The sequence below is a fragment of the Clavelina lepadiformis genome, chromosome 5 (genome assembly GCF_947623445.1).
Source record: "Clavelina lepadiformis chromosome 5, kaClaLepa1.1, whole genome shotgun sequence".
Lineage (NCBI taxonomy): Eukaryota > Metazoa > Chordata > Ascidiacea > Aplousobranchia > Clavelinidae > Clavelina > Clavelina lepadiformis.
In genome coordinates, this window is record NC_135244.1 from 2,753,037 (window position 1) to 2,776,718 (window position 23,682).

At 36.3% G+C, this 23,682-nt stretch overlaps 3 protein-coding genes and 1 long non-coding RNA gene across 4 annotated transcripts; 3 read left to right on the forward strand and 1 right to left on the reverse strand.

Annotated features, from left to right (window-relative positions):
- Positions 1 to 3,882: 3,882 nt before the first annotated feature.
- On the forward strand, positions 3,883 to 5,265 carry LOC143460358 (RNA-binding protein 8A-like). Its single transcript, XM_076957834.1, has one exon. The coding sequence runs from the start codon at positions 3,943 to 3,945 to the stop codon at positions 4,432 to 4,434; it is 492 nt and encodes a 163-aa protein (XP_076813949.1). The 5' UTR covers positions 3,883 to 3,942; the 3' UTR covers positions 4,435 to 5,265.
- Positions 5,266 to 9,800: 4,535 nt separating this feature from the next.
- Positions 9,801 to 16,979, forward strand: LOC143459284 (uncharacterized). The gene is made up of 7 exons (XM_076956362.1): positions 9,801 to 9,839; positions 9,910 to 10,030; positions 10,188 to 10,250; positions 12,457 to 13,752; positions 14,584 to 14,670; positions 16,105 to 16,379; positions 16,581 to 16,979. Exons 1-7 carry the CDS (start codon positions 9,816 to 9,818, stop codon positions 16,824 to 16,826), a joined length of 2,112 nt encoding a protein of 703 aa, XP_076812477.1. The 5' UTR covers positions 9,801 to 9,815; the 3' UTR covers positions 16,827 to 16,979.
- LOC143459285 (uncharacterized) lies at positions 9,881 to 12,281 on the reverse strand. Its single transcript, XR_013117752.1, has 2 exons — positions 10,418 to 12,281; positions 9,881 to 10,299 (listed from the first exon to the last, which is right to left on the reverse strand). It is a non-coding gene; the product is annotated as an uncharacterized LOC143459285 (long non-coding RNA).
- A 3,659-nt stretch (positions 16,980 to 20,638) lies between the features above and the next one.
- Positions 20,639 to 23,245, forward strand: LOC143460676 (small ribosomal subunit protein uS5). The gene is made up of 5 exons (XM_076958285.1): positions 20,639 to 20,800; positions 21,466 to 21,663; positions 22,064 to 22,237; positions 22,457 to 22,616; positions 22,728 to 23,245. Exons 1-5 carry the CDS (start codon positions 20,663 to 20,665, stop codon positions 22,889 to 22,891), a joined length of 834 nt encoding a protein of 277 aa, XP_076814400.1. The 5' UTR covers positions 20,639 to 20,662; the 3' UTR covers positions 22,892 to 23,245.
- The last annotated feature ends 437 nt before the right edge of the window (positions 23,246 to 23,682 follow it).

Here is a 23,682-nt window from a genome sequence, read left to right on the forward strand (position 1 = left end):
TAGAATTGGCAATTAGTTATATAAATTGGCATTTGCATAAGTTTTTGCATTTTCTCCAGTTAGATAAAATTGAATATTTAGACAGCTGTGTTACACTTGGTAAATTCTGTTATTCAAACAAATTGTATTTCTAACTGACATATTGGACGCAGATATAAGCATTTCAAGTAGCATTGTTTTCACGGCGTAAAGTTTGAAGTGTACTTGATGAAACGTTTAGATGACGTAGAATGTATGCGATACGTGGTTTTAGGGTAGCAGTGTAATAATAACATGGCGTTAGCTGATTGGCTGACGTGTATGATATAAAAGGTTAAGCTTGGTTCAAAGCGTCCTGGCTGCTCCGGCTGGCGAGGCTCTGCGAGGGCTTGTCCCTTCAGGACTTGCTAGTACTTCTCACGGTTTTTAGTTTTGGATCTGTTTTACGTTTTGGCTTATTCAGTATTGAATTCAAGTGATAGTTCTATTCAAAATGTGGAATGGTGATTAATTGGTTTCGATGTGACAACTTACTCGGACAATATAACAATTAAACTTTATGAAGTTGGTGTTGATTTAAGAAGCAATATAGAGACAGTAAACGCAACGGAGTCAAAGACAATCATTAGCGGAGTCAAACAGTCAGACTTGGCTTAGGCCAGTCTAGGAACCAATCCACCCATTATTCCCATACTCGAATCATATTGTCACTGATGTTCTTGCGTGTAGTAATCTATAAATAACTGATAATAATTTTTGAAGATTGAAGAATTTTGAATAAATATGGTTTATGAAAGATTCATTTAGCCTACTTGTCTTAGCAATTTTAAGGCCTAGATGCTATGCTAAACGCCTAATAGGGACGGAAACTAGAGTTTATTATAATGTATGAAAACTCTTCAGAATTTGTTAAATTAACTTATATTTAAAAAAATTTTATTGTGAGATTTGAGTGTGTGTAAATCACGTCATCAGTTGGAAGACACCTGTTTGACAACATTAGTTTATGCAAAACATAGTGTGACCTTAAAAAAATGTAAAGGATTCTTGTTCGTTAAACTAAGAAGTCGTTCTTCCTTTACAATCTACGCATCACACTAAAGAATCTGATAACCTTTGTCGAAAGCGTTCCATTTCCGTCGGCGTCGAATGAGGCTCACAGTGATTCCATGCGCTCAATCATGACGCAAATGATAAACACTTGGGTAGAAAATAGCATTCGGGGACCATCGGCGTGGAGCGTGGAACGCATGGAAAAAAGAAAGACACAAGCAAGCGTACCCGCTGTACCAAAATCATCTGGTATCACTAACAACCAGTCATTTTTAAAAATTTTTATTGCAGACCGAAATGTTCTTTCAAATTTCTTCATCATTCTTTTAAAGTTTATTTTTAAAAAATATAGTAGAAAATTAGAAATTAGTGTTTAAAATGTCTTTTAAATTTTCTTTACTGTCGCCAAAGCCAAACCGGAAAATCTGCTGGTAACGTTAAAAGATGCGCCAACTAAATAAATATAATTAATGCTGCTTACAAAAATCAGCATACATTTTAATCATGACATAACACCAAAATTTTGTTTTGTTAGTTGAAAATAATTTTTGACAAATTTCCATCCATAACCTTCTTAACGGGTTGGTTATGTACTGCTACACCCTTGCAAGAAATACTTGCCCACATCCACATGACCAGAAACTTTCGACGGACGCATCATTGAAATCCCAGGAATGGAGAGGCTTTTTGGACGTAGATATTTTAATTTACACATTATGGTAATTTAATAAATACAGTACATATGGCTAAGTACTTTTATGCAATCAGGTGCCTGCAGAAGCGATTTGAAATTTAGTATCACCGTTGCGTCTAGCCTAGCCTAAACTATGTTTTTTAGTCTAGCGTGGCAAAAACCAAGGATTGATACCGGTATTTAACGACAGAACGAACTGCTGTAATCGCATCGTATGATCAGCCTCAGGTTTACTTGTACTGATAGTCTAGCGTTATTGTAGTATTGCAAAGTTTGCCAGATAAATACGCCAAAGAAGTTTGGGCCATAATATATTCAATTCCAACCTTTGAGGCCTAGTATACAAGTGCACAACCACAGGATGCCTTTGTATACTAAACCCCATCTACTCAAATTGTGACGTCATTTAGTTGTGCACTTGTATATCAGACCCGAAAGGTATTTTGAGGTAATGGAAAAGAATTATGACATAACAACTCCTCAATACTTGATCCTGATATTAGAGTGCAAAAGTAAAAGAGACCCATCTATTTTTCGTCATTGTTTGTGGGGGAACGAAAAATAAACTGCTAACCAATACAGAATGATAAAATAACTATACAGCTGTATGATGTGGTAATCTTTATTCTCGGACTGAGCAAAGTCTGCACGATGATTTAAATTATTAAACTCGGCGATGATTCCTCATCGCTCGAGCCTCGGTTACTAGACTTTCTGCAATCATCAATTGTCACACATTTTTTATTTTAATTATCGCTTTTTATATAGTATTGCTCAAATTTATAACTGTCCATTAGGTTCACTGAACAGGAGCAAGTGTCGTTAATGCCTTGCCCAAGGGCATTACAATGGAATAGTGCCACTCGAGATCGAACACAAGTCACATTTGCTGCGAGGCAAGCATTCTCACATTAATCATTTGATTACTTTAGTCATAAATTGCTGACAACATTTGACGATACGCATTTTTCTTCACGCGTTTTTAAAAAGTCGGATAGGAAAATCTATTGTCCTGCATTTGTAAGAATCGTTTCGTAGCGACTATTAAGGTATTAAGTTTTTTGCACTGTAAAGAAATAGCAGGATGAAAAGCAAAGCCACTTGCAACAGTTTAAGTGAAAAGTTTTTACGCAAAGCATGAATTGGTTGAACAGCACTGACAAAATATTACCTCAATGGCCGCTAAAGGGATAGTGCAATGAATTTTATAGATACTGACGACGTAAAGTCCAAATAAAAATAAATAAAAATCTTTTGCATAGATTTCATACTGTGAGTAATATTTATTTAAAAATGTCTGCATTTAAGAACACACATTTAAGAACTTAATGCGTGATACACAATAATAGCACAAGATTCAAGCAACAATACAAGACAGTAAAACTGGGTGAAACTTATAGAACGTTGTGTCTAAAACAAAACTCTGCATATATCGTATGGCTTGAATGACAACTATTTGCGACTGCTACGTCCATCTGTGTATTGAAACGGGACCTGGTTGGGAAGATTTATCACCCCTAATTATAAATAGTTATAATATATTTATATTTTGAAACAACTTTTTTCAAGTTCCAAAAGTTTTTTATTGAAAGTTATGCAAAAGTAGCGTATATATATTTATGTGTCATTTATTATAAGTGTCATGACCTTTACTTCTAGTGTTGCCCTGAAATATACTCAGCCAAGTTCGCTGATCGAGGCTTGAGATGTATAAAAACTTATGTAGTTGTTAATAAGAATGAATTAAATTACAGGATACTTGTTATGACCTCGAAACTCAAACACTAAATTCAAGTAACTTAGGCTTTAATGAAAACAGAACAGAACAGTCCTAAAACAAATAGAAATCAGTTACTTAATACTTATACTACAATAACTACATAATACGTATATATGAGCTCGACACTGTGCTTACTACTGAAATGCCGTTCTACAGAGAGACCAACACATTTAAGGCGGCGAAGCAATTTAGGCGATTAATTAAGGAGGCGTGATCGTGCGCGAGGCAAACTGGCGTAAACAAAGGAATTTCACCGCGGAATGTCACCACAATACTCATATCTTAATACTTGTCTAAGACATTTACCATAAAAACATATGGTAATGCTTCACGCTAATGCTTAGGAGCATCAAATAGTAAGTGACTTTCAACGCTTTGCATCTTCTTGTTTCACCAGAGCAGATTATCTAAAGCAGATTTCACTAGATTATCTAAAATGGCAGATGTGATTGATCTCCAACATGATGACGAAGAGTTTGACGTCGAAGACGAGGGAGATATCGGAGTAGAGAAGTTAAAAGACAAGGCAAAAAGAAAGAAGGGAAGAGGGTTGGAACGTCAATCGAACAGAATGGAAATAGACTACGAAGGATTGGATGCTGATGACAGTGGTGTCGGCCCACAGAGGTCTGTTGAAGGTTGGATACTTTTCGTCACTGGAATACACGAGGAAGCAAAAGAAGAAGATGTCTATGATGCGTTCGGAGAATATGGAGAGCTCAAAAATCTTCATCTAAATTTGGATCGTCGAACCGGCTTTATAAAAGGATACGCTTTGGTGGAATACGAAACATACAAGGAAGCTCAGGCTGCACTGGAAGGAATGAATGGCGCAGAACTGTATGAGGAAAAATTGTCTGTCGACTGGGCATTTGTTAAAGGCCCTCGAAAGCAACGGCATCATCGTCGGGAACGCAGAAGGAGATGAAATGATTGGTATCTTGTGTATGTTTATCAAGTAACTAGCTGCTTTTCAGTAAGCTGGTAGATCCGCAAAACAATTTTGGTTTGACTTCAAAAAACTGGTTGATATTAAGCCTTGCAAGCTTGCTTTGCATATTTTTATGACCATCTTGTAAACTACAGTTGTTTGTGAGTAGTTGACAATAAGTAATCGTAGACTTCATGAACTTTTTACCGTATGCAGAACAGTTATTATCCGATCTCGAAATTTTAAGGCAATTTGTAAATTTTACTACTTACCATGAATTTGAGAATTGCGTATAATCGAGTTAAAATAATAGTTTAATGCGACAATCATAACTGTTTCTCCCCCACAAGCGTGCCCAGGATCCCTTGCTTACTACACAATGCATTGAAACCATGCCCAAGTGTGGCAAAAAGCTCAACTTAATGGCCACCATGACCGAGAATCCTCTGTTTGCACATCTATGTGAAGGGAGACCGGTTGCTGACGAACAGCGCTGGATAGATGGAAGCTTCACTTTTCATTATCTCATAAATAAAAAAGGCAGCACATTTGATAGCACCAGAAGTTTAACTTTCGATTTAATTTTCTCTACAGAAGCTTTTGCAAGCATGTGGTGCACCATGAGCTGATAAAATATTAACAGAAAAGAAAGAGAATATCCTGTGTAACTTCGTTTTTGCGATCTCGTCAGCTTGAATGTCAATATTATTAACCTTGTTTTCCCGATTCTGCATGTCGGATGGTAAAGATAGATTTAAAAACGCCCCCTGATTTATTTGTGTGCTATTTGCAGACTTCAAAGTTGTATTAAAAAATTGGATTTTAAGAGCACCAAATGCCATACCATGCAGTCGTACACCAGTATTCAAAGTAGCAAATAAATGTACCTCAAGGCAATGGTGGTTTACCTTGGGGATGCATATTCTAGAATAACAAATCCTTGACAACAAAATCTGAAAAGATTCGATTTCAATTTTTGGGGTTTTCTAAATCTCAGAAATCGGTTTTATTTTATAATTAAAAGCTTTCATTGGCATACAGTCCTAAGGTTAAGTTTGATAAGTCATCGACTTGAGCTTAGGCTGCCTGTTGCAATAGCAGACCTCCACTAAAAATTTATCTGATACTAAACTTGTCATTTGATCGGGGAGCTCTTCGCGTATCTCAAGTTGACAACTGACATGTTAAATTAATGCTAAATAATCTATATTATTGAATATTGCTGCACATTTTATGAAGTCCGTTCAACAATTTTTGATATAAAGCCCATCAAAGTGGTTTTGTCACAATAGCGAAAGCATTTTATACCACAAAATTTACAACGACCATGAGCCATAGCTCTATCAACTCTAAACGACATAAGAATGATACGATTTTAGTTACGTATGATATTGTCACCCTAGAGCAGGGGTTCTTAAACTTTTTGGCACACGCCCCCCTTGACGGTACCTAAAAATTTCGCGCCCCACCTCATTGCAAAATAAAAAAGCATTAAGCAAAACAACAATTTATTTTCAATTAACTTTCATTAATGTGAAGGATGTAGTTGTTTTTGGGAAACCAAACGTTTAATTCGAGGCTTTGTAGAAGATAATGCACATCTTAGGTCGGCTTCACAGTCAAGTTTGCTCCTTGGTTTTGTCTTTATATTCATGAAGATGACGCTGAAAACGACTTTTCTAAGCATATCACGCATTGCCATACGACTTTTCCGTTTACTGTGGTATTTATAAAGCCATGCTTCAGATAATTTTGGTCATACTTTCTCTTTTTTCCACTCATTTTGTGTCAATACAATTAGTTTAATTACTAAAATACCTGGTTATTAAATCAATACTAAATTTACGTTTTACTTCATTTTACGGTTTTAATATTGGCTGACGTTGGTTTTACCCTATTTAAACCAGGTGCGCGACATTACTATTTTTATTATGTGTGGCCGACACTGCACACAAATTTTCAATCGTTAATGACTCGAAAATTATACGTTGTAAACTGAATAGGTTAGTAGCAAAAACATCTGGCTTCCTGTATACATGATAATTGTAAAACTAAAGAAAATGCATTTAGTGCAAATTAAGTATTTCTACAAGTGATACATTTGTAAAAGTTTTTCTTGTTACGCCGCCCCCCGTTGTGAGAAAAACAGGTCACCGCAAAAAGAGAACACAAGAGAACAGTTAGTCGAGCTAGTAGTGCGTGAATGAGTAAACGAAAACAATATGCTTCAAAACGGAGACACCAAATATTATGACGTAACCATTGACGTATTTCAGAATCCAAATCTCAAAAATACAATTGCCATCGTGACACACTTTAAAATTTTAGTAAAAATGAACCTATAGCGAAAGTCAAGAAAGCATGTTTAGACATAGCTCATATGTAAATAATTAAATAGACAGTTTGTCATCTCTCGCGCCCCCCTTATAAATGTTACACGCCCCCCAAGGGGGGCGCGCCCCCCAGTTTAAGAACCACTGCCCTAGAGGCCTAGACGTAAGCTAAAACTTTTTGAGACATAATAGAGTATTGATGAAGTTTAATTTTTTTTCTTTCAATAATCTTTAAGTTCGTAAATTAGTAATTCGCAATAACGTAGTTTTTTGAATTATGCTCTGTGATCATAGCTTGACGATGTAACGAATTTTGTCCATATTAAATGAAATCTCATGACCTTAATTAGAAATCAAAATGAGGTATGTGCTGCAATATAAAATATAAATGAGATTGATTTTCAAAAATGCACAGCTGGGACAATAATCTTGACTTTTGAAAAAGGGCGGGAGTGGCAACAATGGACCATTATAAACATAAATCCTGTAACTGCTAGAACCAGGCCTGAATGGACACCCAGGCCGCTACACCACAAAACAAAAACAAAAAAACGATTTTGGTCCTTTGCGGCTGAACTGCATGTTTAATGTCACGAAGCTTAAGTAACACGTCACATCACAAAAATTAAAACCATGCAGTCCTGTCCATGTAGCTCCTGTCTGTCTATATACTGTGTTACAGATTTACATCAACTGTCACGTGGCACAAAGTAGCCAACGCACGCAAGACACAAGCATCACGCATACCGACAAAGCCGAGGTATGATTGAAAGGTGACACCCAAGACACTTAATCAATGCGTGCCCAAATTCAACCACGCTGTGCTTTATAAGAAAAAAATATTGAAATAGCGGCTTTTACCGACGTAGGCTACAAATATTTAGCCCAATTTTGATCTCAAAAATCTCGTGTGTTTAATTTTTCATGACAGATTATGGCACTGCAAATTATGTCTAATGAAAGACAATATTTTTCCACAAAACTGTCAATTCAACAGTGAAAACCTAATTAATTTAACTTTGTGATGTCCTAATGGCCAGCAAATAATTCAAAAATGTGAAAAATGGCAATTTATTTTGGCGGTAATTACCCACAGTTGCAAAAAATTTTCGAAAAACGTTTTGGTCGCTAAACATTATAGAAATATTCTTTAAAGTAGCCTATTTATTGATTAAGCATATATGGGTAAGCGAAAGCTCCACTCTTTCAACCATGCCCAAAATTAAACAGAGATGAAAACAGGGACGTAGCCTGGTGGGCGAAAGACACCTTGTGTCACGACCAAAGACTTGTTTCCATCACTGGAATTAAATAACGCAACACCGAGTGGGGTGGTTACACCTGACTTACGTAATAAGCTGACTGCTGAGATTGAAGGCAAAGTTGAGTAAGCCTACGGTATCAGAAACCTCTATGTAAGCTCGCGTAGAGCATGGTCAACAATAACCGGCAGAAAAGTGACCTTAATACTTGTTTATCTGTCATCCTTACGAGTGGCTTTAAATGTGACTAAACTTGGCAATCAGCATGCTTCGTTTTGTAACTTTATTAAGTCATTTCAAAACGCGAGAACACTGCGGCGCAGATAGAACATTTACGACTCCTTTGAATTATTTATGAATTATTCGATACTTAGCTTTTGTGTTGGCTTGACCTGCTTAAACCTCAGGCTTAAATGAACACATCACGAAAGTAAATGCGATGTGAGCATTTTATTTGCAAAAAACCATCTCTCTTTGTTGATAAAATCCAAAGCCGGGGAAAATGTTCCTAACCAATATAGATTGTGGACGTCCGCGAGTCGCTGCAGTTGACGCTACCACTTAATAGGGCCAATGGCGCTACAACTTAATTACAACACCAGCACGTTTTGGAACGATTCCAACTGCTCATGCGATGCTATATTACGTTAACTGTTTGCAGTGAACATTTATTTACATACTGAAATGTTTCTTTTAACAATGTATGATAAATTTGTGTTTTTAATGCACTAAAAATCCAGAAGTGAATTCTATTTCTAGAACCGTCACAAACAATATTGCTGGCATAAATAAATAAATAATTCGTTAAGTGGCACTTGTTTAGCATGCCATTAAATAGATTGTAAGATAGCGGGAATTGGTTGCAACAATCGCTATTACATACTGACATAGTTTGACTACTGTCCAAGTAATATCTTTTAGTGAAATGTATCCTAAGGCTATTTATAATTTTGTGATAGTGGAAATGCAACTATTTTTTTTATCAAGCAAAAAGTTAAACCTAGGAATCTGTAACTTAGTTTGAAGGGAGGGGGCATGGCCCCCATATTGGAAAGTTTTTTGCGTGGGGGATTTGTCATCTCAAAACAGCAGACTGTCCAATTTGGCATGGCCCCAACACAATGCTTTTTCAGTAAATGATTCACAACTTGCTGACTTCCGCGTAAAACGTGATGCGCTCTGCATCGTTTTTGTGTATTTTTTATTATGACGTGTTTTCCTGTTCTTGCTAGTAGATGCTCACACTTCACGTATGCTTTGAATGTTCACGCCCTAACAGTCTAACTTGATTAGACAAGAAACCCAGTATCAAGTTGAATTAAAATCAAATGTTTGTGCTTAGCAGCTTATTGATATCAAAACCGCTAGACGACGATCAGCGTCAGCTTTGCAAGATTCATCAAGTTCAGTAAATAATTAATCATTTAAGCGGTCTATGCTCATACAAAGCACGCAACTAGGCTTTATACCAGCAATAATATCTATGATGAACGCTAATAAACGTCTGTGATCAGATACTAGTACTACAGTACTTATGTATATAATAAAACTTTCTGAGTGTGAAAAGTATTTACAGTTACAACTCGATTGAGTTTCATCATCTCAAGGTCGTAAGATGCTCATTTGGAGAACCAATGGTAACGATTGGTAGTGTGATGGTTGGACTAGATGATTTCCCACCACGTCATAAATCGCAAGATATTATCGATCGTGAATTCTATAAGTCTAAATGACTTATGACGTGACCTGAAGTGTAACTATTTTAGAGTTGCAAAAAAATGTAATGCTAGAAGCGTTTCAAACTGAGGTCGGTTGCCTTAAATAGAAATCTTAAATGCAAAGACCGAGTAGCAAAATTTTAACCTTGTTTTCTACAGATCAAATTGGTTAAACTTTTGATTAAAACACTGACAAGTGACATGACAGAACATACCAGTACTGAAAGCTCAAGTGGGAATACTACAAATTCAGTGGTTAAACTATCACCAATTGTAAAAGGTGAATCATTGCTTTGTTACGAATGCACCATATTCTGACGTTTTAATCATAATTTTTATAACATCATATTGATAGCCAAGCAATGGTGAAACAATGTTGGGATAAGCCACCGCGATAAGCAACAATAATTAATTGAACAGCTTGGTACTTTATTCAGATGCCCACACTGTCATCATCAACTACACCCAACCAACCAGCAAAAGCTCATCAGATAAAGATGGTGAGTAATTACTTCATTGATGACAACGACAGTTTGACGCGATGAAAAACTGAAAATCATAAAATGGTGTTAAAAAATTTTTTCATTTTATGTAACAAAATTTAGATTGTCGTGCAGAAAGTCAGTCTAACTTACAGTAATCCCAGATTAAACATCGACAAAACTACCTGAGCTGCTGGTGTCCGGTTCTGATTAGCAGTGCAGTAGATTACGTTGTTAACGATGAGTTAACTGGTTCATATCATCTTGTTATAAAAGTTTAACTAAAATTCATTTTGCCATCAATCAAACATGTGTGTTGTTTACCGGTTAGCCAACCTTTAACATTGGTGTTGTCTATACTAGGGATGCACAATACAGAATACCTGGCTATTCTAGAATATTCTAGAATACTTAATTTCGAATCCAGAATTTCGAATCTATTCTGAAATTACGCGGCAATTTTTTCTAGGCACTTTTTTCCAAATAATAACGAACAAAAAGCAAAAATATTTGTACATTATTTTGAATTGTATTAGTATCACATGACAAACAGTATAACATATGCTACATCAAGCATCACACGATTCATATTAAAGCATAGAGCCGTGTAGTTCTTGCCACCTGCACTACCAACAGTCTTAATACCATACTTTTCGGAGGTAACACATCGAATCATAGAATTAATCAAGAAGCTTCTTGTTGCAATGTAGGATATTCAGTGCTTGTAAGTGACTTTCGGTAATTCTTTTTTTTAAGTTCCAATACTCCAACACGTCTGTTTTATTGGAGTTATCTTTTAGGTAGGCTGAAACAATAGTGTCAATGTCAGCTCCCTCATCATCTGCATCTTCTTGGTTGCTTTGTTGCACCTCCATTCCTAAATTAAACTAATTTTCCATCAGGGAAACAGAACTGGTGGTGCTGTCGCCAACAGGAATGGGATTACGGGGTGGTGCTACCACTGCTATGGTTGTGTCAGAAATCATTTCTGATTTTAAATGCAGGCGAACCCTTGTAGCATGATGCGGTTTAAAATACTTTTCTTTGTATGCTGGGGGAAGCCATGTTGCCATATCAAATAAAGATGGAAATGGAACATCATCAGATGCAACAGCAAATTCAAATCCTCATTCTATATCAGATTTAATCTTTTGTCTAAATGCAGAAATATGCACACTAGCACTGCTTGTAGAGAAGGAGCTTGAGTAGTTACTCAACAGCCCTTTAATTAATGGTATAATGGCTGCAGTTGTCACATATTTATCTCCTTCAATAAAGTCACTGGCCACCTTTAGAGGTAACAATTCTTCCACGAGTCCTTGGACTGTTGTAATTTCTACTGGTGTTGTTCCTACTTTCTACTGTTGTTATTTGTGCTTGCAGAGAGACTGCCTTCAATTCCGCTGATATTTAAGAACACATGCTTTTTCTTCAAGTGCTTCAACAATCAACAGACTGCCAGTACTGTTGCAATATGATAAAATTGCCTTGCAATGGCGACAAACCACGCTATTCTTTTCATCTGGCTTACAAAAATGTTCCCACACGCTGGAACTTTTTTTTCGCCCACGACCAGTCGACATGACGCAGTGATAATTAATAGATTACCTTGTTCCTCTACACTTACTGCTTACTTGTTTACGAATCTCAAGCGCGTGGTTGGTGAGTGAATCAATGCGCGCGCAACTGCACTGCACAGCACACGTAATGAATCATTCGCCCGCACACACATGCAGCGCGTTGGCGTTTTTCGTTACGGATGATTAAACTAAAATCTAGACAGGACAAATTATTTACTCGTACTGGAACGCACTGCGTGTCTGCCGTTCTGATAACTGCGTGAACCCTATGAAGGAAGACAATAGGCGCTTCGAACAAACAGTCTATGAAGAAAAAAGGCGGCGCGCAAGACGGAAAATATCAACTTTACATTTGTTTAACATCGCACACTGTTCATTTAATTTTAACAGATTTTATTTCGAATCCGCAAATAAGATTCGAATACATTGAGATTCGAATCTCTAAGATTCGATATTCTATATTGTGCATCCCTAGTCTATACTATATGCAATAACTCAGCCATTAATGCACAACATCGCATACAGCATCTAGTTTTTCAACATCAGTAAAATACACTTTACATTTTTTTCGTGTAATTTAGCTGTCTCAGTTTGATCTTTTGTGCAAATTGTAATCATATCTAAGTGTTGATGTTTTGTTGTAGAGCTGGATGCCATTAGAAAAATTATGGAAGTGCAAAAGGGTTTTCTGGAAAAAGAAGAAATAACACATCCTCAAGATGTCAGTTATCAAGAAACTCCTGTTTATCCGGCAATCTTTGATGTTTCCTTTTATGACAGAAACACAATTCTAGCTGATGAAAAATATGGAACGATACATTTCAATGATCTTTACAAAAACAAGGTTAAAAGGGAAGTTTGTTTGCAAGATCTGGTAAAGCAAGAAGGCAAATTTATCAGCATCATTGGCAGGGCTGGTTGTGGTAAAACATTTGTTAGCAAAAGACTGGCAAAATCATTTTCTTGGCCTCAACGAGTTTGTCTTTATTTAAGCTTTTTGGATATCAATTACGAACAGCCATTAGCAATGAGACAGTTTTTACTAGAAAACATGTTTCCAGGACTTAGTGAGAAAGTGTACGCGGACTGCTTTTCCTGGATGCAGAAGAACGACGAGAAGCTTGTGTTGATCTTGGATGGATTGGACAAAGCACAGTTTACTTTACTTAAAGATTTGGCGAAAATAAACTACAATGTTTGTGTCCACATCAAGCATTTGATTTTCAATCTTTGCTGTAAACACTTATTTCCCAACTCTCTCCTGGTAATTACATCCAGACCACACAGAATTCTATATCTTCCTGAACAGGCAAGGCCACGGGTGACTTATGCACTGGGCGATCTTAGTGTTCCGGACACAAAAAAGCTGTTCTGCGCCATTGCTGGTGAAGCTCTTTGGAAGAAAATTGAGAGCAATTCATGCCAGATGATTGCCATGTGCCGAAACCCCTTGATGCTGCAAATGATCGTATCCAGCTTCATTAATCTACCGGAAGACATTTGTTATGCATCCACCCTCACAAGGCTGTTGTCAACAGTCATGAAAAACCTAACAGGCTGTCACTACCTCAATTACCCAGGAAGCTTAGGAGAGTTGGTTCCGAAGCTGCGTGACCTTGCATTTAATGCAACTAAGGAAGGAAAAGTGGTCCTATCTGTTCAGCAGCTAAGAAATGCAGATGTTGATTCAACCTGCATCCACGATATCATTTTGCAACTCCATAAGTGCTCTCTCATCAGTCTCTTTGAAGGCGGCACAAAGTTCTACTTTTGTCAACAGTTATTCCAGGAACATTTCACAGCATCTTATATTGTTTATGAAATGAAAGTTGAGGATTTTCAAGTCTTCGTGGAAGAGTCACTGTTTGAAGACAGGTTGATATTTGTTCGAAGATTTGTCTTTGGCATTTTGCTTGATCTGGAGAGAAAAGCTGTTTCAGGTAGTTTTGTTTTGGTTATGACACACCATTGCTATTATAATATCACTTCAAAGTTTTTATCACTGCAAACGAATCAGAATATTCAACACTTTGCTTTTTGTGTTTAAGTTTATTGTGTTTTTAACTTCTTAAATTATCTTTTTTGCTTTTTAGGTATTTTTGCGCATCAGTTTTTGTTTTAATTTCTTGCGTCTGTGACATCATAAGAAGTCGTCCACTACTCTTTGTCATTGTTAAAGCCACATTCTACTATTATGCCATGACAGTCTTAATTGCTGAATACGTCAATGTGTTTTATAAATCTTGTTTCCTTTGGCACACATACATTCTGCTGTGTGTTCAGTGAAGTATGCTCGTGCACTGTGCTCTTTGCACAGTTAAAGCAGTGGGATGATTCATTGCACTGCTTACTGTTTAGTGTTCTTTGGGGGACTTTTGTGTTGGTCTGAAATTTTGCAATCGCTTGAAGTTTAGTTGCCATAACCATAAAAAGTACAATGAATGCATGAGCTGGTGTCAAAGTCTATACAAATTATGCTTTTTATTGCATTAAAGTGGAAAGTTGGTACTTTTGTGTCTGGTTTTTCAATCAATTACTTGTTTGGATATTTGTTTCTTATTCAGTTGTGATCATATGCGCTCTGCATACAGTGGTGTACTAATATCGTTTCGAAACATCATTTTCTCTGCTTTCAAATCTATCGTTTTTCCATATTCTTTGTTTTTTTTCCATAAAAATAGTTTACAAAAATTATCTTATTATCACATTAAATTGATCAGGTGTATTGTAGGCTACTTACGCAGCAAATGTTTATTTCAATTTATTTTCAGGTCTTCAGATGAAAAGGGAAATTTTAAAGAAAAACCTTAATCAGCAGCTAAAACTCACTTCAGAAGAGCTCATGAAAGCCTCCCTAGGTAAGTTATGAGTAGGGCCCGCAAAAGTCAATAAAGTCAAAAATTTTTAAGGACCTCGTCTGACCACGAATCAAAGAATAAAGCTGTTTTCAGCACCTAGGGGATTGTTTCTAAGAAGTTTATAGGTCAAAATAAAGTCAAAATTTACAATAAAGTCAAAATTTTCAATGAAGTCAAAATTTGTCAAAATATGGCTTTTTACAAAGTTTTTGTGTTTCTTGAGAGTAATTCTTGTAAAAATCCTCGTGGAAGCATTGTAAATCAGAAACTGCGACACAATTAAACCATATTAACCCATAAAAGCAGGAAATAAGTCACAATGCCCACTTGGATCAGCAGTAACTTTTATCGCAAATTGTCCATTGTTTATTCATTGTTACGTATTTAAATAATTCTTATAAAACACTTCCTCTTCATAAACGTGGTATTTTCGAAGATCAACAGTTTGGATTTTAGGAATAGCCTACTGACATTCTGTAATACAAAAATGCCCAAGCAAGCTAAATCGTCTTCAGCAAAAGTTAGACAGATTTGTCGAGATTTTTCTGATGAATTTAATGCAACTCCCGGGGGTGATTTAAGGTGCAATTTTTGCGAGGTTATAATGAAGTGCGATAAAAAGTATTTTGTTGAAAGCCACAGGAAAAGTAAACGCCATCAAGCTGGATTGGAGCAACAACAAGCATTCCCTGTTTAATTTGCTGTTTATTAGAATTTACCATGCGGAGAAAATCGAGGCAAAGTGCCCTTTTCACAAGGACAAAATAACACAAGCTACCTAAATCTATCGCCAAAAAACACGACGCACTTTTTATAATCCATAAAACACCTTGACTTTTCGACAAAATATTACGTTTGGGTCTGAAATCGACAAAATATTATGTTTGGGTAACTGGAGGAAGAACTGTGGCCTCTACAAATAAGCAATTTCGTTAGGTCAAAATAAAGTCAAAATTTGACAAAAATAAAGTCAAAAAAAATTTTTTTTAGGTCAAAATAAAAATGGCCCTAGTTATTGAGTCTTTTACTGAGACGAGTGACAATGGCTGTGTTGGAAATAAAATAACAGTATTAGGAATAAGTGACCAGCGGTTTTGTTTGTGTAATTCAAAGATGATCAAATATGCGTCTAACTTTGTGGATGTAGCACACAAGTTCTGAATCATTTTTGGATGACAAGCAAATAGGTTTAAACCTGTCCAACAATGTGTTATGAGGTCCGCGTGTTTCTATATTGAAAGCGAACAATGAGCGCAGCTCGTTGGCCTATTGGGATTTAGGCAACTTACATTTTTGTGAATATAATTTAGTTAGCTAGTATTCCAATTGGCCTTAGATAGTGGTTTTGCTTAAATTTTATTTAAATTTTTCTGTTTTTTACAACAAAATAATCTACAGCAGCTGCTGTATAACTGCCGGTATTATGTTCTACAGAATCAGATTATAATGCACTCGCATGCAAACTACTCGACTTGTACGCCGGCATTGCAGAAGGAAAAGATTCTTCCATTGCAACTAAAGCAGCAGAATATTTTCCGACAAGGCTTTATTTACCGCCGTCGATGAATTCAAACCTAGTCCGAGGATTCTGTCTCGTACTGAAAAATGTCATAAAGCAATTGGAACGGCTCAATATGTCATTCTGTCACTTGGACGCGAATTCATTTCACGAAATAGCTTCGGTCATTAAAGATATGAAACCAAGACAAGTAAGATAATATTTACATCTATTAATTATTACCTTTTGTTGTCTGTGTACATGTTGTAACTATACTATTTGTGAAATTCAAAGTGATACTTAAACAATATAAGGTTAAATATAATTATAAGCTTACTCGTATTTATTTTTCGGTTTTATTAAGTGGTTAACAAAATATTATTGAACCAAGTTAAAATTCATGCAACTGTAGATTGGAGTGATTAGTTGCAGTGATAGCAATCTGCAACCATCAAACATTGATGACATAATTGGATTGCTGGGAGTGGCGCGAGATAAGCTGTGGATGGCCATGTGCTTCACTGATAGTCGTGGAAGATTGCGAAATTCAAATCAAGTTGAACGAGACAGAATTCAAGAAGCTCTTAATGAGATTCAAACCGAGTTGGTTGTCTACATTGAAGGCGACATCACACTTCGCTCACACCAGATAGAGTGACGTCAGAATAAAGAGTTTTGTTTCGTTTCATGGTTTTGTTTGGAAATTCCAGTGAAACCGATTAAAGGTGAACTTAATTCATTTCCAATCTATTTTCTGAATGTGGATAAAAATACGCTGATTCCGAAAATAACAACGAAATTTCTCTCTTTTCGTTCACGAGTTATTGGTTTAACCGTTTTCAACAAACTGTGCGAGAAGCGGATGTGACGTCACCAGGGTTGTTGGTGATCGAGCATGGTACTACGTCCAAATTAGCATTGTTGTTTATTCAAACTATATGATTAAAGTGATAATGATTTTGAGTCACCCAAATATCCAATATTTTCGAAAGCGCTATTTTTTTCTGGTAAAATAATAGCAGCCAAAATAACCTTTGCTTTTATTGTAAAACACTAATGGAAGAAAAAACTGCATTCTCCAATCCAATGGGCGTCACAAAACAACGAAATCAAAAATCACATCATGCATAAAATTCTTTCTCTTAAGCGTTTCTTGATGTGTTGTTTTTAATCATTTTAGGACGGTCACCAATCGGTAAAAGAAGTTATTAGGTACATGAAAGTCTATCAACTAATCTTATCTTAACAAACAATGCAACACACAATTTTGGTGAAGCTGCAAGAACCTATACTATTTCTTATAAAGTTTTTGCCTGGCTTTAAAATGGTTCTTCACAAAAAAGTAGGTTATAGCGCACATCATACATGTCAGTGTTACAACGATTCAGGCCGGATTTTCTCATGACTTAACTGGACTCGAGTCAACCTAATCTAAATTACTTGGCTTGGTTGAACCAGAGTCCATAATGACTCAAGTTACGTAATTCTACAGTTGTGATGACAAAATATGGAACTTTTAGCAACAAAATAATTTTTTTTCTAAAAAATTACGTTTTTCTGAAAAAAATATCAGCCAGACTATTGGAGATAGCCATGACATTATGACGTAATGACACGTAATGCTGATCGTTACCAACGTAACGCAAAGTGTATCGTCAGCAAAATTTTGAAATTTAATGCACTGACTTGACTTAACACGAGTCATAGTTTAAAGTGACTCAACTTGGCTTGAATCACAATTTAAATTGGCTTGGCTTGACTCAAGTCACAATTCACTTGACTTGGCTCGAGTCAGAAAAAATAGCTTGGTTACAACACTGATACATGCATGCAGTATCATAACATTAGGCTATTAACGTTATAAGCAAGTGGGCCCCTAACAAAAAACATCAGTACTAGCACGATGGCGGTGTTTTGATTTTACAATTCACAAACAACAATCTTTATTCCTGAGATGAGCTGAGCTCCAACAATTCCCGTTCAGTAGGTTTTATTTTGATGTAGGCCTACATTTGGATTCTGCTAAAGCTGCGATGTAATAATAGAGCGTGAATACTATAAAAACAAACAGTCCATTGGATGCAAATTAGAGCCAGTTATGAAGTGGTTTGATTCGAAACTACAGTACATTGAAAGTCGTCTTTGGGAACAACGACCAGATAGCTTGCATGATGCGAACTCTTGCACGGGTTTCCACCGAAAAATTCGCGACCATTGGCTGCATGATCGTAAAATCTATCCTCCTGTGAAAACGTATATTACTTTTTAAAAAGCTTTTCGTATACAGTGATACGTGTATTTGAATCAAGTTGTTTTTGTACGCAACAAAGTTGTGACGTAACAATAAATGTACACCAGCTGCACTGTAGACTAAAGTGAAATATATCACGGAACATTTTGTTTACCTTGCATTATCAGAAAAATCATAGTCAACGTCATCATAACTTTTGCTCATGGAACCAATCAAGTTCTCGGTCCTTCTTTATGGTTCTCGGTCCTTCTTTATCTTTATAAAGGAGAAGGTTGAGCCTCTTTAGTGACAACGTCAGCGTGTACAGCGAGCGCGACGCGGAAGATATCTAAATGCATTTTTAGGTTCAAAGTGAAGACAATTTTCATACATTTGTATAGCCTACAGTCAAATTCTCTATAAGTAGCTTTTAAAAAAGACAAAAACAGGAATGATGGAACAACTTTGCACCGTTTAGTTTTCCGGTACTGCAAATGAAAAAGCATGAAGCGACATGAGAAAAATAACTTTCGTGGAAAGCTTTCATTATTTGTTATAGGATGTTTTTTCAAGTAATAAATAAAATTTTGAGTTGTTAGACCAACTCCGAAACAATTTTTCTAAATAATTGACTACAAACTCAGTTCAGATATAAGCCTAACCAGTTCGTTATTTTCTGTGGATGTCAAAACCTGTTTTGCGATTTCCAGTCAACATCACACAACAAAAGTAATGAAAAATCAACTTGCTACCCCGTTTGAAAATCCATTTCACAAATATTTGTCATTGCGGTTGTCTGAACATAGGTCTACTATGTTTAAACTATTATGTGAGCATTTACCGCAACTAAATTCATTCTAGAGTCGTTTATCAATGGTTGTTTATTGATGATGATGAAGTTTACTAAAGATGTTAATAAGCTGATCTAATGGTTTAACACATGCTATGGTGTTAAGGACAAGCTTCTTAAAGCGATTATTCCGTACCATAAAACTGCTCATTATTATACATTAATCTTTAGCTAATGAGATGGGTTCGACTACCTGCTTGCAGCATACGGTAGCCTAAAAATTTTAAATTTTTGACAAATTTCTGGACAGCTAAAACTACCAATAAAAAATAAAATTCGGAAAAGATCAAAAAATAGCTTGTCAAACGATATCCCGTTTATTAAATTGTTATTTATTTCTCCTTTTATTGCATCTTTAAAAATATTAGTTTTGTACCAATCTGTGCTGATCTTTTCCGCGTTCTTGAAAATCTTTATAATGTTGTATAATAATGTGGAAACATGAACCACGTGACCACGATGCACATTCATGAAATAAATTGATCTATATTTTCTTTTCAAATCACCACAGCAAGTAGGTTGATATTTTTATCCGATTGAATCGATTGTTTTGTTCGTGTTACTTATTGCATTAGGGTAAAAGTATAACGTAATGTGGTTCAGTTTTACAAGCGCTGGAAATATTTTTTATGTTACTTGTTGCGGCTTAGGCTTTCATATGTTCACTTGTTTAAATTTTGGCTATTTTAAAAGAAAGAATAGAGGTGAAATTATATTATTTGGCTTGTTTTAATTTATTTGACTTATTAACAAAGCTGTTAACTATTTAGCTTTGGCACCTTAATCTTTATGCTTATCGTGTTCAATTCTCAGTGGTGTTAGCATTGTAATGCCCTTGGGCTGTATTGGAAAGTGTGGCAGCTATACCACATCCATTTAAAAATGTTAAAAAAATCATTGAAATTTAGTTTGGATGATGTGCCACACAGTGTATTTTAATGAAGCACATGCAAATTGTCACATATTTACAGAAGATTGGTTAAAATGTTATAATGGTGACCATTGTAACAATAGTAATGAAATTGTGTTAAACTAAGTGTCATTTTTTTCATACAGTCCCTGTTGCTGTTGGCAGGTTATGACTGGATTAGGTCAGAATTTGACAAGTTAAAAAAATTGTTTGGCAAAACTGCACTCACTAACTCACACACCCCAAAAAATCCTAGTTAAACAGATACGTGTAAAATCACATTTAGTGTAAATCACACTTTGAAAATGTACGGCACAGATATTGATCCACAGTTGAGGTTGAATGTTTCCAGCAACTTGGGTAAACTGATGCTTAAAATACGTGTTGATCATATTTTACTACATTAGTGATATAATGTGAAGTCATGCTTCACTCTGTATGCAATATGTCCAAGCTGTGTGATTTCATTTCCTGATGACATCATTTCTTTAAAATTTCCTCAGTATGGCGGACGCAGCACCAGCCGGTGGATCAGCAGCTCGAGGGGGTTTCCGGGGAGGATTTGGAGGTCGTGGTCGCGGACGAGGTAGAGGCCGAGGACGTGGCAGAGGTCGCGGACGTGGCAAGGATGATGAAAAATCTGTAAGTATTTTATTCATTGGTTTTATTGAAGTCTTCGCAGCACTTGTTTTCTCAATAGGATTTATGTAGCATTTTCTATGGCTTCACAGACATCTTGTAAGCCTTTATTGGCACATTCTGTAACATTTTTCTTTTAACTTTAATTTCACTCGCAAAACATTCTATAAGTACAGTACAACATCTGAATTTTGCTGAGTAAGCTTACATTAAAAATCAACAAAAAGCGTTCACAAATTTCATGGCAGCATCAAATTGAGTTCGCTTGGACAAATTATTGAAAAACCCTTCTATTCATGAACAGCCGTAGCAAATGACAAGTTTGCATGAAATGCCTAGTTTAACAAAGTTAATGGAGTTAATTTAAACACTTGAGTTGAAAAAAAAGTATTTTGAGTTGCTGGGCAGTGAGTTTGAAGCAACAGAGCTTCCCAATTTTGGTTTGAAACAACATAATTAATTCTTTGTATGTACTTCCGCCATGATAAGAGTATTTGGGATTGGATGCGAAAATCTTGCCACGAGAAAATGTTAAGCAACAAAAGCAAAATTGACAAAGATGTCAAGTCAGCTTTGACCGCACACTGTTGAGAATACCTTGTACAATGTGTACACTAAACATGAGCTATAACTATTCTAACAAACTGGTTACTGTATCTCGATTTTAGTGGACTCCTGTCACCAAACTTGGTCGTCTTGTACAAGGAGGAAAGATTAAGTCTTTGGAGGAGATCTACCTCTTCTCTCTTCCAATCAAGGAGTTTGAGATCATAGATTTCTTCATTGGAGCTTCTTTGAAAGATGAGGTTTTGAAGATCATGCCCGTCCAGAAACAGACGAGAGCCGGACAGAGAACTCGCTTCAAGGTAGATTATTTTGTAACATTAAGTCTTTAGAACATTATGGTTTTCAATTGTTTCAAAGTTAAATAAACGTACTAATGAAATGTCAAGTTTTGTAACATAACAAACTTAGCAATATAGATGTTCTAAAGGGAAATATGTGTTTAGAAGCGGCAGAAGTTGGTTTTTATATATTTTTGTGGTATAGAAATATTTATCCATGGACTAGGGAAACTTTTCATTCATCTCCTGCACATTATGTGACAAGTGCATAAATTGTACCTAGCTAGGGTGGATGAAAATGATAAACACTTTACAAGACACATTTCCCGTTTCAATTAGAACCTTAAACAAAGAGATGTATTGAAAAATACACTCAATTATGTTTTTGTTGTGAAATAATTCAACATTTTCACTTGTGCAGGCTTTTGTGGCTGTAGGAGATTTCAATGGACATGTAGGCTTGGGTGTGAAATGCTCCAAGGAAGTAGCAACTGCTATCCGAGGGGCGATCATTCTTGCAAAACTCTCAATTATTCCAATTCGTCGTGGTTACTGGGGGAACAAAATTGGAAAGCCCCATACTGTTCCATGCAAGGTTGGTGTTGCAGAATGCAGAGTGTTTGAATGTACAGCATGTCAGTGTCGTCTTATAAAATAATTATCATAGATAAAGGTGTGGAATTATGTGAATTGGGTGTTGTCCATAACAATTGTATACTGTTTGGCGTATAAGTTTTATGGTGCTAACAGATAAAATAACACAATCTATATTAACACACGAGCAGAATGATTTAAGCTTCACTTAAAATCTCAGGTTCATGGCAAATGTGGTAGTGTACATGTGCGGCTTATTCCAGCCCCGCGTGGTACTGGCATCGTTTCAGCCCCAGTACCCAAGAAACTGCTTGGTATGGCGGGTTTGCAAGATTGTTACACTTCAGCACGTGGACAGACTGCTACTTTGGGAAATTTTGGTAAACCATGGAGTATTACATTGTTTCAGATATTACTGTTTGACTGAACACACCTGATGCTTGTGTGTGTTTTATTTTCGTGATCAAAACTTTACCAAATTTTTCTTGCAGCCAAGGCGACTTTTAACGCAATCTCGAAGACATACAGCTATCTCACTCCAGACCTCTGGCGTGACCAGCCTCTGATGAAGACCCCTTACCAAGAGTACACTGATTACCTTATGAAGAACCACGCTACATCTGGCGTACAAAGGCAGGAGGTTAAGAAGTACTAGAAACGACGGCACGGCCCTACGGCGTCCACTGCTAATGGCGTTCCTTGGGCGCGTGTCAAGTTTACTAATTGTGGAGAAAAGTGTCTAAAAAGCTAAAAAACTGAAATGTTACTTTGTTTTTTCTGTTTGCCACTGAAATAATAAGTTGGGAGGTATTTCTATAGTTCAACCATGCATTTGTGTTGTCTTTTCACCTTCGTTCAGTCTCGGGTCCTTCTTTACGTTTTCGAACATCATGTGAAATTGCATTTTCTGTTCTTTTCAAAGCTTCGACTTTATGTTTGGTCTTTGCTACCCAGAATGGGTTCTTAGTGTTTGTGGTGGTAAGCAACAATTACAAAGAACATCTCGAAACGTGTCACCTATTTCTGCTTAGCAATGAATTTAAACAGCAATTCAGCTCGTTGAATTTCGCCAAGCGAAGACCGAACTGCTTCTCACCGCTGTTAGTTAACAAAGCGAAGTGTTAAACACTGTAATACAACTTCACATGGCACTCATAGCCAGCAACACATGAAACAACCAACTGTGCAGGTAAAAAACAAAAAAAAATTTTCAGTTGGCCCAATACAAGATTTTTCTCAGCTTCCCGAGAAGATGCAACAGTGTAAAATAAAATGGAGGAAACAGCAAAATATCTGGGAATACATTTTTGCTTTGTAGTTTGGATGACTAAATTATAGGGTATTCGACCAATTATCTTATGTTATTTTTATGTCATTGGCGCGATGGGGACGAAAAATTACTACTTGTTGATAATAATAACATGTGCAAATGAACTGGAAAAAGTG